Genomic DNA, 13,164 nt, shown 5'->3' with positions numbered 1-13,164 from the left:
ACTACCAAGGGCTTTGTCTTTCTGTTGTATCCATGGTGCCAGAGATGTTTGCTGACTGTCCCAGTGTTGTTTTTGCAGTCGTGGTTGGTCGGTCTATGTCAGTCACTCATTGTGAAAACAATATTGGTTTATCACATATCCTGCTAAACCTTGTCCTTCAGCTGCTAAGTTGAAAAACAGGAATTCTACTATCCAAAAAGGGGTAGACTTTCACATTTGTGGTGGGAGGTGGGGGGTGGGGGGGGGGGGGGGGTGACTCAAGACAGAATGTAATAGCACTAAGACATTACAAAACCTATAGAAAGTATGAGTCTTCATCAAAATAAGGTAAATAACCGCTGACACAGCGCATAGCATGTATATGTTTTACCACTGAAATAACAAAAACAAGAAATGACATTCATTTTCCAAGCAGGGCTGTCTCAAGGAGATGTTGCATGTTGTACTCTGTTTTTATAACTTTATTGTCTTAAAATACAAGGTTGTGGGGGATGTCCAATCATTATTAAGACAATTATATCAAAAAATTGTCAAAATTCATTAGGCACTGGATATTAACTACAGTTAAGCTCCAGTTGTATCCCGAGCCCTTTAAAGTTTACATGTTCCCTGTCTATTGAAGGAGGAGAAGGCCAGATTTCAGGGTGCTCCCCTTGATGTTTAATGTTTTTTATTTTATTTGAGCCTCTTTTCTCCTGACATTTTCTTCCTTCCAACTTTAATAATTTCATACATGGAAATAAAGTCACAGGCCAGTCTTCCATGAGGAACAGCGAGAAACACAATGTCCCCGACCCCAGCAATCTGCTGATCTTTTCAGCGAGAATCCATTAGATGTATAACTGTCTCTTCCAGCAAAAGGATTGCCAATGGAAGCTAATTACATTTATTTCATCTTCATTGGTTTGCTGGGAGAAAGTGCTCATGGTTAGTGGCCAAGATACATGGCTGAAAAACCATGGTTAACTCCTTCGCTATGTCCCATAAAAGGGCATAGATCTTTCCTTTGATATCATTGGTAAAATGCAAACTGTCAGGGCAGGGCTATTGGGAAATGACCACTGTCCAAGAACTCACAGGCCGAAACCCCAATGACTCTCTTGCCCCTTGCTGGGAGTGGCCTGTCATATGAGATGTTGAAAATATCAAGGGCTGAGAAGCAGGTCTAAGAGTTGAGTTAAAAAAAACCATTCTTGTTTTGGACACTCCTGTATAAACTTCTGGTTCTGACCTGTGATTGGCCAGGCAACCATGAGATAAGACAACATAGACAAGTATTTGAGTAGTCCATTTTCAGAGCAGAACAGTATGAGAAGATCTACAAGGACCACATGACTCTGAACTACACTCTGAACAAAAGTATGAAAAAGTGCCTATAAAGATACAAATGCTTGTCGCTGGGGTGGTGCCTTATGGTAATATAAACCTGTGCCGCTAGCGAGAAATACATGATTAATTTGTACCTTTCTTGTAAAAGGTACTTACTGTATTAGTACTCAAATTACATTACTGTACTTTCAGGGAACATTTGGGAAATTTGTTCCCTTAGGAACATAAATATACCTCCACTGTACCTTTATTTCTCAGCTTGTATGGTAATAGGCTTCACCTGGGAATTAACCAGCGTTTTGTTAAATTTATAAAGTTTTTTCAAGCCAAAATTCAGTAATATACAGTATAAAGCTGGCAATCCAATGTTTAATTTAAGTATGGTCCACTGGATAAAAACAAATCTTATCAAAGACACCCTCCACCATGTCTCTGCCAACAAAGTCTGACAATAAGGCCTGGGCTAATATCTTTTAACAAAAACATTTGGTAATGACATTCTTTCATTAGATATTAAGGATCTAAAAAGATAAAGTGAAAAGCAGGTCAGGCCTGTGTTTGGCAATATGAACACGGGACCAGAGCTGAAGGGGAGTTAAAGCAGCAGACAAGGCCAGGGTATCATTAACTCCTGCAATTCCACACTGAGTATCTCACTTTAGAGCTTCACAAAGATTCAAAAATGTACACTACAAGGCCAATGTGGGACCTGGCATCCAACATCTCATCCAAAATTAAGGGCATTAATATAGAGTTGGTCCACCCTTTGCTACTATAACAACATCTAGTCTTCTTGGAATGCTTTATACTCGATGTTGGAGCATTGCTGCAGGGATTTGCTTCCATTCAGCCAGAAGAGCATTAGTGAGGTCAAGCACTGATTGGGCGATTAGGCCTGGTTTGCAGGTGGCTTTCCAATTGTTCCCAATGGTTTTGGATGGAGTTAAGGTCAGGGTTCAATGCAGGCCAGGCAAGTTCTTCCACACTGTTCTTGACAAAACCCTTTCTGTATCGACCTTGTTGTGTGCTCGGGGGCATTGTCATGCTGAAAGAGGAACAGGCCTTCCCCAAACTGTTGGGGAAGCATGGAATTGCCCAGAATGTGATTGTATGCCATAGCATTAAGATTTGCTTTCACTGGAACTAAGGGGCCTAGTCAAAACCATGAAAAACAGCCCCAGACTAAGGGGTGTCCAGATACTTATATATATATATAATTATTGTTCATTCATTTAAAAATTCTAATTGTGGAATTGCATTGTCATTCATGTTCATTTTATTGCCAAAAATTTACATTCAGAAAATATTACACACACAAATCATGGTGCTTTTCCGTGGCTGAATGACAATCACCTCATTTACATGTGCATTTAGGAGCAATAAATATATTAGAAGATTATTTTGACTTAGTTTTCAAAAATTAATTAACAGTATAAAATTGGCAATTGCCCAACATTGTATGACACATTTATTTTCAGCGTTTGGTAAGAATTGGTGGTAATAAGCATGCCCATTGCAGAAAATCCACATAAATTAGTAACAGGCTATGTGACTGTTCATTAGCCAGGGTTTCACATTGTTAATATACAACTGCTAATACACTGGGGTGTCCAGATACTTTTGGTCATATAGTGTATTTCTCCTTTATTTTACCAGGTGAGTCGCATTGCAGTTTCCATCTCATTATCGAGGGAGCCCTGGCCAAGAGAAGTAACGAGCAGTCAGTTTACACTTAAAAAAACATTAATCTGCAAAGCCCTTACCAGCTTACATACATATAAAATCATGTTTTTAACCCTTACTAACCCATAGTTTTCCCTTTTTTCAAATCTACAGCAGATACCTGCATCCTTTGTTCTATCAGTTAAGGTTATTGAAAACATTGTTCCAGTTATTCCATCATGATTGCAACTCTAAGGCTGCAGGTTGGATTCCCCTGTAGACATTGCTGTTGTACCCTTAAGGAAGGTACTTAAATCAGGGAAAATTATTCAGCTGTGTAAATGGACTGTATTTTAAAAGTAATATTTGCCAGTCTCTGGACAAGAGCATCTGCTAAATCAGAAAAACATAAAATAATTGCTTCTTCTTCTGAACGAAAGCCTGTAAATAGTGTTATAATGTTTTTTTTAAGTACAGCAATAATGTTGTTAAAAATGTAAATGCAAAATCCTAGATAATTTTACAAGATTACATGGCCTATTGCTCTTATATCTGAACCAGTTTGCTTTTCAAGAGGCACCTGAATCACCCATGTTAAAGATCTTGTTTTGAGTAGCATGCATTTGCAGAGGTCTTGCTTTGACCATATTAGCTTCTGTTAGACAGACATCTAGTGGTTATTTTGTGAAAAATACTTTATTTATATATTTATTTCAGGGTTTGCTCAACTGGGTATTCCTGTATGTGTCTCATCGTCAAATACAATTACTGAGAATATGTTGTTCCATAAGCATGTGCTGAAAAGGAATTTTGTTTTATGACAGTTTTAGATTTTTGTCATTGCCTTTTTTGCAATAAACAACTGGCTTGTTGACAATACACTAGATGCAATCTAACATAGTCATCAGCTAAAAACAAATCATAATTCAAAGAGAGATGGTGCTACTAATGCCGAAAGCTGAAAATGGAGATAGATCCTCAGACTGCATAGAGATTCACTTTATTTTTTATGTAATGCTTGTTTTGCTCAGAAATATGAGAAAGTTATATTGTCTTATAGGTACAACATTGCTCTGAAGTCAATCATAATTTTTAACACCCCAGCATTTAGTACTTTGTGCACTTTTACTTTGTAAAGACTGGATATTCCCCTATAATGATAAGGTGGAAAAACTATAGCAAGGGATTTGAGACCTTTCCTCCATGGAGAATCCCTCTAGATCCGTCAGTGTAGTTGGTCTTCAATCGTGGACTTTCCTCTTCAGCTTCTCCACAGCTTGTTTAAGTCAGGACTGAGATGGCCATTGTAAAAGCTTAATTCTGTGGTCAGTTATGCATTTATTGTGAATTTGGAGGAGGAATCATTCTTATACTGGAAGATCCAATCATGACCCAGTTTTAGCCTCCTGGTCAAAGACTTTGGTTCTTGACGTCCACCATGCCATGTATCCTAACAAGTTTCCCAGAGCCTTTGGAAGCAAAGCGGCCTCACAACATCACAGATCCGCCACCATACTTCACAGCAGGGATTAGGTTCTTCTCTGTTTGACCTCTTTTTAGGCTAACTCCACCCAAAAAGCTCTGTTTTGGTCTCATCTGATCATATAACCCAAGTCCAATAATTCAACTTGTTACAACTGGGATTCTTAGAGAATTTTAAATTTTTAAAATTTTTGCTATCCAACCATTTTCCTCACTGTGCACGAGGGCAAAATACATTTATGTCCTCTTTCAGGCAAATCCATCACAGCTCCTTTTCTTTTAAGCATCTTTGTTATTGCCCAAATAGTAGATATGGGTATTTTCATGAATTGAGCTATTTTATAGGCATTTCCAGATTTCCAGAAAGTTAATATGTCTAATATTTCATTTTTGTGCTTTCTGACCTTCCTCATGTTAATGGATATTGAAGGGCGTTTAGCATATATGTGACTTCATATATACCCCAGTGAAACAGGAAGTCAATGTTGACCACTTAAGAGTTTGTAAAGACTATTGTAAAGACTGTATAAATGGACTTTACTGAAAAAGTAATCTTAAATATATATATATATATATATATATATATATTGCAATATACATATTTTAGATTTTGTTAGAAAGATAATAATTGTGACACAAATGTTGTTGAGGAAAACAACATTTTCTGAGGAATTTTAGCGCAGTGAAATGTTAGATTTCTCTCATCTGGGTGTGAGATAAGTCCGACTTTTTCCGCTCATGTGCTATCATCTGTTGGCACCAATTAAGGAATACATATCTTAAATGAATATGTAATATTCAAATGCAGTATTATATATTACAAAACAATAACAGTAATAAATGCAATAATTCCGTTATTGTATCAGATATAAGATTACCGAAATCTTACTCTATCTGTGCTTTATTTATTTATCTATTCAAGTAAAATATTATAAATAATACGTATATATTTTTTTTCTTACTCCAACTTCAGAATATTACTGAAATGTGACTGTTAGACTTCCAACGCAGTAGATGGCAGTAACGGGTTGTATTTGTCAGACATATGAGGAGAAAAAGAAGAATAGAATACCGATTGCTATTGGCCGTTCGTTGTAATATCCCACAATTCTTTTAGCGTGTACTTCCTTTTCCCTTTCGTCCATTTTCTCACTGGACGGTATGTGGATTTTGTGGTGATTCATTTTTGATAAAATCCATGTTAATCCTTTATTTTGAAGCATAGTTGGATTTGTATAACCCATATTTATAACACATGCTGTCTTTCCGTTAGTAAAAACTCATTATTGAAGTTATCACTGAATGGATGACTGTGTTATGTTGGTTTCATTGACCCGTGGTTGTGTCTGGCATCCCGTGCCCGCTTGTGTGTTATGCAGTTTCTTCGTAGTACTAAATTTTACTGGTTCGACGGCTGGTCTTTCCGCTGATTTGTACCCTGATTCTCGTTGTCAAGCATTAATAAAAGTAGGCGAACATTTTGGTTTTATGTTATCCTTTTTGCCAAGTGTTGGTAAGCTAGCTAACTTGGCTAGTAACGGTCTTGTTCAGCTAATGTGCTAATAGTCGGTTAAAGGCTTTTCGAATACTTGTATATAAATATCCAACTGCATCAATTAAAGCACTGAAGAGCGTGATTACTTGTGTGGTGCGATTGAACAAAGTGCGCGGGATTGCAGACGGAGGAAAAATCGTTGAACTTCGTTGAAATTTCGTTGAACAAGAGTTGCACATTCAGATTTTAAATATAAATGGACAGATTTATATTTTGCTTGCTAGCTAATGAACTCTGAGACCAAATGTGATTGATGTTTCTGTGTGTTGGAACCTTGCATAATCTGAATATTCCTTTTATTTTCGTGTTAACAGGGAAGTAGCTAATCATGGCCCCTAGTAGGAATGGAATGCTCTTGAACCCTCACTTCCATAAAGATTGGCAGAAGAGGGTACGCACCTGGTTCAACCAGCCTGCCAGGAAGCTCCGCAGGTATTACCACACTGGCCATGTAGTCATTAGACTTAAAGCTTTGATCAGCAGTACACAAATGGCATTATGTTTATCCTGAATGGTCGTGTGTATTGGTAACTGCCAACCTGGTGAAGGCTATGAAAACTTTAAACTGATAAAAAGATGATGTCTTGCTGACTGGTCTTCGCCTCTCCTTGCAGACGAAAGGCCCGCCAAGCCAAAGCACGCCGCATTGCACCACGTCCGGTAGCTGGTCCCCTGCGGCCCGCAGTCAGGTGTCCCACCATCAGGTACCACACCAAGGTCCGCGCTGGACGGGGATTCACCCTGGAGGAGCTGAAGGTATTGACCGTCACGATAAGATTTCAGTACTGTCTTCAGTGCCATTTTTCCTTAGGTTGTGTTCAGTGTGCAGTTTATGTTTTTTGTCATTACACTTTTGGGATGTTGCATGTGCACAGATGGTCCTGCCATAGCAATAAAAGCTGGCAATATCCAAGTTTAGGCACATCCCTACTGCAATAATTTCCAAACAATGTTTGAGTTTGATTTTTTTTTTTTTACTTGCTGTGGAAATGTCAGTGTCTGCAACACTGAAGTAGATCATCTGTACTTATTAAAAACTAGTCTCATTAAATCCAGCCATACCTGTGTTGGTATTGCCTTCAGTAAGCAGGTGTGTGTATAGGAGGATCCAAAGGGTCTACCAGCAGTCAAATGATGACACATTCTCCGGAATCTCTGTACTACTTTGATGATTTTCCTTGAACCCCTTTAGCTGATGACTGCCTGGTATAACCTTTACCTAGCTTGTAGCTTGAAGCCTTCTTCCTCCTGTGCAACTGGAAATGCTAATGCCAAAAGAAAAGCTGAACATAATGTAACTCAATTAATTATTTAATTAATTAGTAATTTTTACTTTTGAATGACCCATTCACCCTAGAAGTCCAGGCCGTTGCAGATGAAAGTTGAAATTTTACCACATTTCCACTCTGTTTACCTCTATGCAAAGCCGTAAGGTCTACCAGGCAAGGAAGTTTGATTTGAAGTGTCATTGCTCGTGAGGGTGAATTGTGTGTACCGTTAGGGCTATTTCTGCATGCTGGTTGCTCAGTGGTTGGTTTTGATTGATGTGTTCAAGGCTGCTGGCATCCATAAGAAAGTGGCTCGCACCATTGGCATCTCTGTGGACCCCCGTCGGCGCAACAGATCCACAGAGTCCCTGCAGGCCAACGTGCAGCGGCTGAAGGAGTACCGCTCCAAGCTCATCCTCTTCCCCCGGAAGGCCACCGCCCCCAGGAAGGGAGACAGCTCTGTGAGTCACTCATTTCACTCCACTCGCGGGAAACTAAACCCCCTCTGTATTATCCAGCACTGGGGGACTTTCAGCAGGTGTTAGCACAAAATGTTGCAGGTGGTATTTCATGGTCTGTTTTATAGTCATTGATAGGGAGGGAACCTTGGATTTGCAGTTGTGTGATGACAATTTCTCCGGAATCTCTGCCACTTACTTTGATGATTTCCGTTGAACCCTTTTCCAGCTGACGACTGCATAATCTGTGATCAGTCTTAAAGATGTATGAATGAATGGTCAAGATGGCAAGATGTCCCTGACACTCACTGCATCTCCTCTGCTTTACTTTGCTGTGCTTTCTCCAGGCTGAGGAACTCAAGATGGCCACACAGTTGCCAGGCCCTATCATGCCCATCAGAAATGTAAGCCCTCTCTCCAGACCAAATTCACTTGAATTCTGTCTTACTTTTGTTTATTCTTAGGAAAGTCTGTGCGAGTCGGTGCTTCTCAGTTTCTTTTCTATAGTCTGGTGTGCAGTGGCATGTACCTGTCAGCCCATCCTTGACCCCTTTGGCTCCTCCGCTCTGCAGGTCCATAAGAAGGAGAAGGCCCGCGTGATCTCTGAGGACGAGAAGAACTTCAAAGCATTTGCCAGCCTGCGCATGGCCCGCGCCAACGCCCGCCTCTTCGGCATCCGCGCCAAGAGAGCCAAGGAGGCCGCAGAACAGGATGTGGAGAAGAAGAAATAAACCTTTCTATGGAACTTTGCAAAATAAAAACAAACCACGAAAAACAACTGGTGTGCGACATCCCTTATTTCTGTTAAGATCTGGGGATGTAGCCTTAGTGGGAAGGGAAGTGCTTGTCAAGCAGTTTGGGAAAGTGCTGGTGAAAAATTCTACTTAATTCCTGTCCTTGATTCTAGGACAGATAAGTAAACAATACTTGTCTGCTGTGATGGTTTCAATATATTTTTGATTAGGTTGGAAATGCAACCTGCACGCTGTTTTTGGATAGGCTAACCCCCAGAAACGGGTAATGTTTAAAAAAAAATTTTTTTTTTTGAAAGTTGCTCATTCTGATAAATTTTTTTAATTTGTTAGCGGAATGTTTTGGGGTTATGGGTAATGCATAGATCTGATTCTGGACCAGTATTGTGGGTGCTATTTTCTGAAAATATGTGCCACACTCCCACCAAACCTTGGTACCACAATTGAGGCTGATATTAGCAACAACTATGTGCGTGAACTGCATTCTGTCAGTACCTGCATGTGGGCGGGCGGTCGTGTGTTGGTAAGCACACAGCTTTGTGGGCTGCTTCAGGTTTTTAGCTCCGGTGATCACTGCATCCCGTAGCGGCGCCCACTTTGCTGTGTGCAGCCAGGGACAGTGTCTCAGTTGCTGTAGTCTAAATTGGTTGCTTGTCTGCTTATTTTTATGCTCTGTTCTTGGAAGAGCCTGCTGTGCATTCAGTGTGGGAAGTGAATGAGCTTTCCATTGAAGAAATGAGTGAATGGGCTAAATTCTAAAAGGCTGTGAATTGGCTTCACAAAACAAATATTCACTTCTGACCAGGTGGTGGCAGTAAATACCTGTATGAGCATGATAAGTTTTTGTGCTCACTATGGTTTGCTAACCCATGCATTTTGGTACCATTAATTAAAACTAAATACAGCGTCTTGTAATCGTTAGTTTCATGTAATGTTGTGTCCTGGAAATACAAATCTTAGCTAGAGTACCTGTAAGTGAGGCATTCAAATTAATTGATAAAGCTTTTTTTCCAGTTGGAAAAAAAAAATTGCCTCCTGAGAGGATTCATTAAATTGAATTCTTCAATGAATTACAAATAAATATGTTTATACTTGCCTGGAGACACCAGAAACGGCAAATGTGCTTGAATAGTCAAGTAGGTGAATCCTATGAACACAGACATTGAATCGGTATCAAAGGAAATCTGATTGAGAGAGGTGGTTTGACATTTTGGAGCCCCTCAGACCCCTGGCCTACACTTCTAACAGTTACATAATTTTATATTGTGGAAAAACAATTTTCAATGGAGGTGCATTTAGAAACAAAATACAGTTCTGGTTTCCTTATCACCATGGTAACTAGGTTTCCAGGTACTTGTCAGGACAGCAAGCTGCACATAAAGAGGGATCATTGACAAAATGTGAGATTTTATGGAGGAGCCTAAAGAAACTGAAGCCTTGCAAATAGAGGTAGAAAATCATGGAAAACAGGTCACATTTATCATTGTGTTTAGTATGTGCACTTCTGAACACACACTGTATTGCATTGCCTCGGGGTGATGCATAGCTTACACAGCTACTCATCTCATTCATGTGATTTCAGAGAGCTCATATGCTCCTTGAAATCACATGAATGCTGAAGAGCCATCAAATGTTCTCAACGTTGCTGCATTGTAGTGCCAATGTAATAACATTGACAAAACATTCCAGTAACATTGTGAGAACATTTTGTGTTAGCTGGGTTGTTCAGAATTCCCTCTTTAACATCACGTCATGACGGCAACATTGTTCTCTGTAACGCCTTTCCATTCAGAAGTATACAGTTGTGGTGCACGTCTGCTGAGAGGGTAGTGGGAGTGTTACACAAATTTCTCCACACTCCTCTCTGTTTTCTATTTGTGGTGCATCTCTGTGGGTCAGAGTTCGCTCACTGTACTCGCATATTAATTGGCTCGTAAAAATACGCGATGGAGGAATTTTTGCCGGCTCGGGTCCATGTGTTATGTATGCAGAATGCCTCATCTCTCACAGGCAGCGCTGGATGTATGGGTTGACTCACGCAAGCCAACTGACGTCAGTTGGGAATGGATTGATTCCTGACTGCTGTATGGAAGCTGAAAGGCCTCTGGGGTGCGCAGCACAGGACATTGGGACAGTGCTGGCTCCGTTGCTGATTTAATGAGCAGTAGAGTAATCAGATCTGGAGATTGATTCGAGAAGGACTCAAAAGGTTTTCCTGATAGATTATTAGCAAGTCTGAGGAACCAAGAAATTATAGCCAATTGGGTCCATAATCAATCAAATAGCAGGTTTGCCACTCAATATCCCATTAAAAGTGATACTGCAGAATATCAAAAAAATGTGAATTGGCTTAGAAGTGCCTATTTATAATCTATGTCAGCTTTCCATACGTCTACGAACTGCACTTCTTGTTTGCATTATGGCACTCCATTAATTGGTGTACTATGTATTCTCTCCACATTCTATATTTGAAGTTTTGTCAACTAGCATGTGCATGAATACATGAATAAAATTACAAAGAGGCTTTCTTGTAAATCTCCGGCTCCTGACAACAGATGGCAGATGGCTGTGGTTGTGAGATACAGCAGGACGGATCTCGAGTGGAAATCCCCGAGCAGTCTTTCCCGTTCATTCCAAATGGCCATGCAAGGCAGGACACAGGTGGTGTAAACGAATAAGAGAACATAGTTGAGTTTCATGGGAAGTGGAACATAAAACCCTATGAGCTACTCATTCATAAACTTAGTTGTGAATCTCAGTGCATTTCAGTGGTAGTAAGAATTCTCCCTTTTTAATTTCATTAGCATTTGACAAGTGTTCTGATACCTTTCAGGAAACAAAATGAATAGCACTTTCATATGTGCAAAACATATATTTAAATTTATATCTTAAATATATATTGGTAATTAGGGAACCAAGCACCAACACTATAGCTGTGGATGTACCAGAAATTTAATGACTTTTGCTGCTGTAAGACCAAGGGTTTGAGTTTGGTTATGAAAACGATTTATTTATTGAATTAAATAATTTGCCATTATGGCTTAAACTTGTGTACAAATACAGGTCCAGATCTTATCCAGGCACATGTTTTCTGCTCTTTGTAATTCTCAGACGTAAACAGTTGTATGTCATTAAATGTGTTGAATTCATACATAATTTGAAGTGAATTGAATATTGCCACATTGGCCTTGTTCTGGGGATGCATTGACATAAATAAATCTATATATCAGAATTACAGTTCTGATTGTGCAGAACTGCAAAATGAAAAACAGTCTGTAAATGTTTTAACCTAGCCGCACTTGCTAAAGTACTGCGTGGGGAAGTTGAGATAAAAGACGAAAATCCCACTGTATTGCTGTGGACCAGATTCTAGTTTGTTTCATATTTTCACTGTGGGTATAAGGGTTAGAATTGGAGGAGGTTGCAATAATGTGAACTGCACCACTACGAAGAACTGGATGGAGCTCCCTGTGGACCTCACTATAAGCGAAGTGTTTCTACATGCTTCCGAGCAGCTGCAGATGCACTGAATCCATAAATGTATTCTGGGTGAAAGTGAAACGCCTCACAGGAATTCTTTAATTGTCAGTATTTATTAGAGCTGGTGAATTTTGCAACATGCTACGCAACCCACTCTGTGTATGCTACCTTTTACTATATATAGCATTTCAGGCAATTTTTTTATTGTGCTGGTCTCCTGTCAATAGTGTATCATTTTATGATGTACGCCATACCATTTGAGGAAGTTATACCTACTCACCAGCCTGCCATTGATGTGAAACAATGTTAATCTCAATCTTACAAATGTCTTTATATTAGGATTAGAGCAGAAATCATTCCTCTAGCAATATGGACTGGCGTCTAATTTTTTTACCACGTGTGGACAAGTAGTGGCGTAGTAAACACATTCAGTCTCATTCACAAAACATGCGTATGATCATTTTTGATCGTAAACTATGTGTAAGAACATTTCCACAAGCATTTTGGCATTCGTCATTTTTTTTACCGGTTTATCTGTTTCCTTGTGCCGATCACATGAAAAGGATTGTGCATAACAATTATGAACAGTCAACATTCGTCATCTCATAAACCTGTGATATGCACAAAAACAAAGGTCTGAACATGTGTCATGAATCCCATATTGGTTTTTCATAGGAACATTTTTAAGGACGAAAGTAGCAATAATTTAAGAAAGGTTTTGTGAATGAGGCTCATTGGCTGAAGCCTGTTGTCTAGCTTTGAAACTGGGCATAAGCCAGTCTTTATTATCTATAAAACATAAATTTTAATGATAAAAATGAAATGCATAGCAAAGGTATAATGATTTAACTGGTGATAAACACCCCCAGTTTCCAAAAATCATACTTTTTACTTATCTGTATTGCTGTGAAATAACTTCTGTCTAGACAGACATTGTTTTCATACAACTGAATTGTTGCCATCCTTGGTAAAGATGAGCAAAAAAGACAAAGAAAAAATATCACTGTTGCTTATCAGCTTGATTTTGGACTCAAATGTGATATAAATCTTACCCTTAATTGAGGTACAATTGTTCAAATAAAAATATTTATTTATCAACAATATAAATATTTTTCTCCAAAGAAAAGAAAAAAGAAATCACAATTATTTGCACCCCTAGAAATTATTTTGAACAAAAT

General features: G+C 39.1%; 1 protein-coding gene and 2 non-coding genes across 3 annotated transcripts; all 3 read left to right on the top strand.

The window, feature by feature from the left end:
- The first annotated feature begins 5,553 nt into the window (after positions 1–5,553).
- Positions 5,554–8,532, top strand: rpl13 (ribosomal protein L13). Its single transcript, XM_035394937.1, has 6 exons — positions 5,554–5,632; positions 6,343–6,460; positions 6,643–6,784; positions 7,584–7,757; positions 8,102–8,158; positions 8,327–8,532. Exons 2-6 carry the CDS (start codon positions 6,357–6,359, stop codon positions 8,483–8,485), a joined length of 636 nt encoding a protein of 211 aa, XP_035250828.1. The 5' UTR covers positions 5,554–5,632; positions 6,343–6,356; the 3' UTR covers positions 8,486–8,532.
- Positions 7,161–7,242, top strand: LOC118215884. Its single transcript, XR_004762929.1, has one exon. It is a non-coding gene; the product is annotated as a small nucleolar RNA MBII-202 (small nucleolar RNA).
- On the top strand, positions 7,922–8,005 carry LOC118215885. Its single transcript, XR_004762930.1, has one exon. It is a non-coding gene; the product is annotated as a small nucleolar RNA MBII-202 (small nucleolar RNA).
- Positions 8,533–13,164: the final 4,632 nt, after the last annotated feature.

The sequence above is a fragment of the Anguilla anguilla genome, chromosome 16, assembly GCF_013347855.1.
Source record: "Anguilla anguilla isolate fAngAng1 chromosome 16, fAngAng1.pri, whole genome shotgun sequence".
Classification (NCBI taxonomy): Eukaryota; Metazoa; Chordata; class Actinopteri; order Anguilliformes; family Anguillidae; genus Anguilla; species Anguilla anguilla.
This window is presented reverse-complemented; position numbering and strand designations above follow the sequence as displayed.

Excerpts from the sequence above, each read along its gene's own strand:
- rpl13 (XM_035394937.1), top strand. The coding sequence starts at position 6,357 with ATGGCCCCTAGTAGGAATGGAATGCTCTTGAACCCTCACTTCCATAAA. Across the intron at positions 7,758-8,101 it reads CCAGGAAGGGAGACAGCTCT|GCTGAGGAACTCAAGATGGC; the intron begins GTGAGTCACTCA and ends TGCTTTCTCCAG. Across the intron at positions 8,159-8,326 it reads CTATCATGCCCATCAGAAAT|GTCCATAAGAAGGAGAAGGC; the intron begins GTAAGCCCTCTC and ends TCCGCTCTGCAG.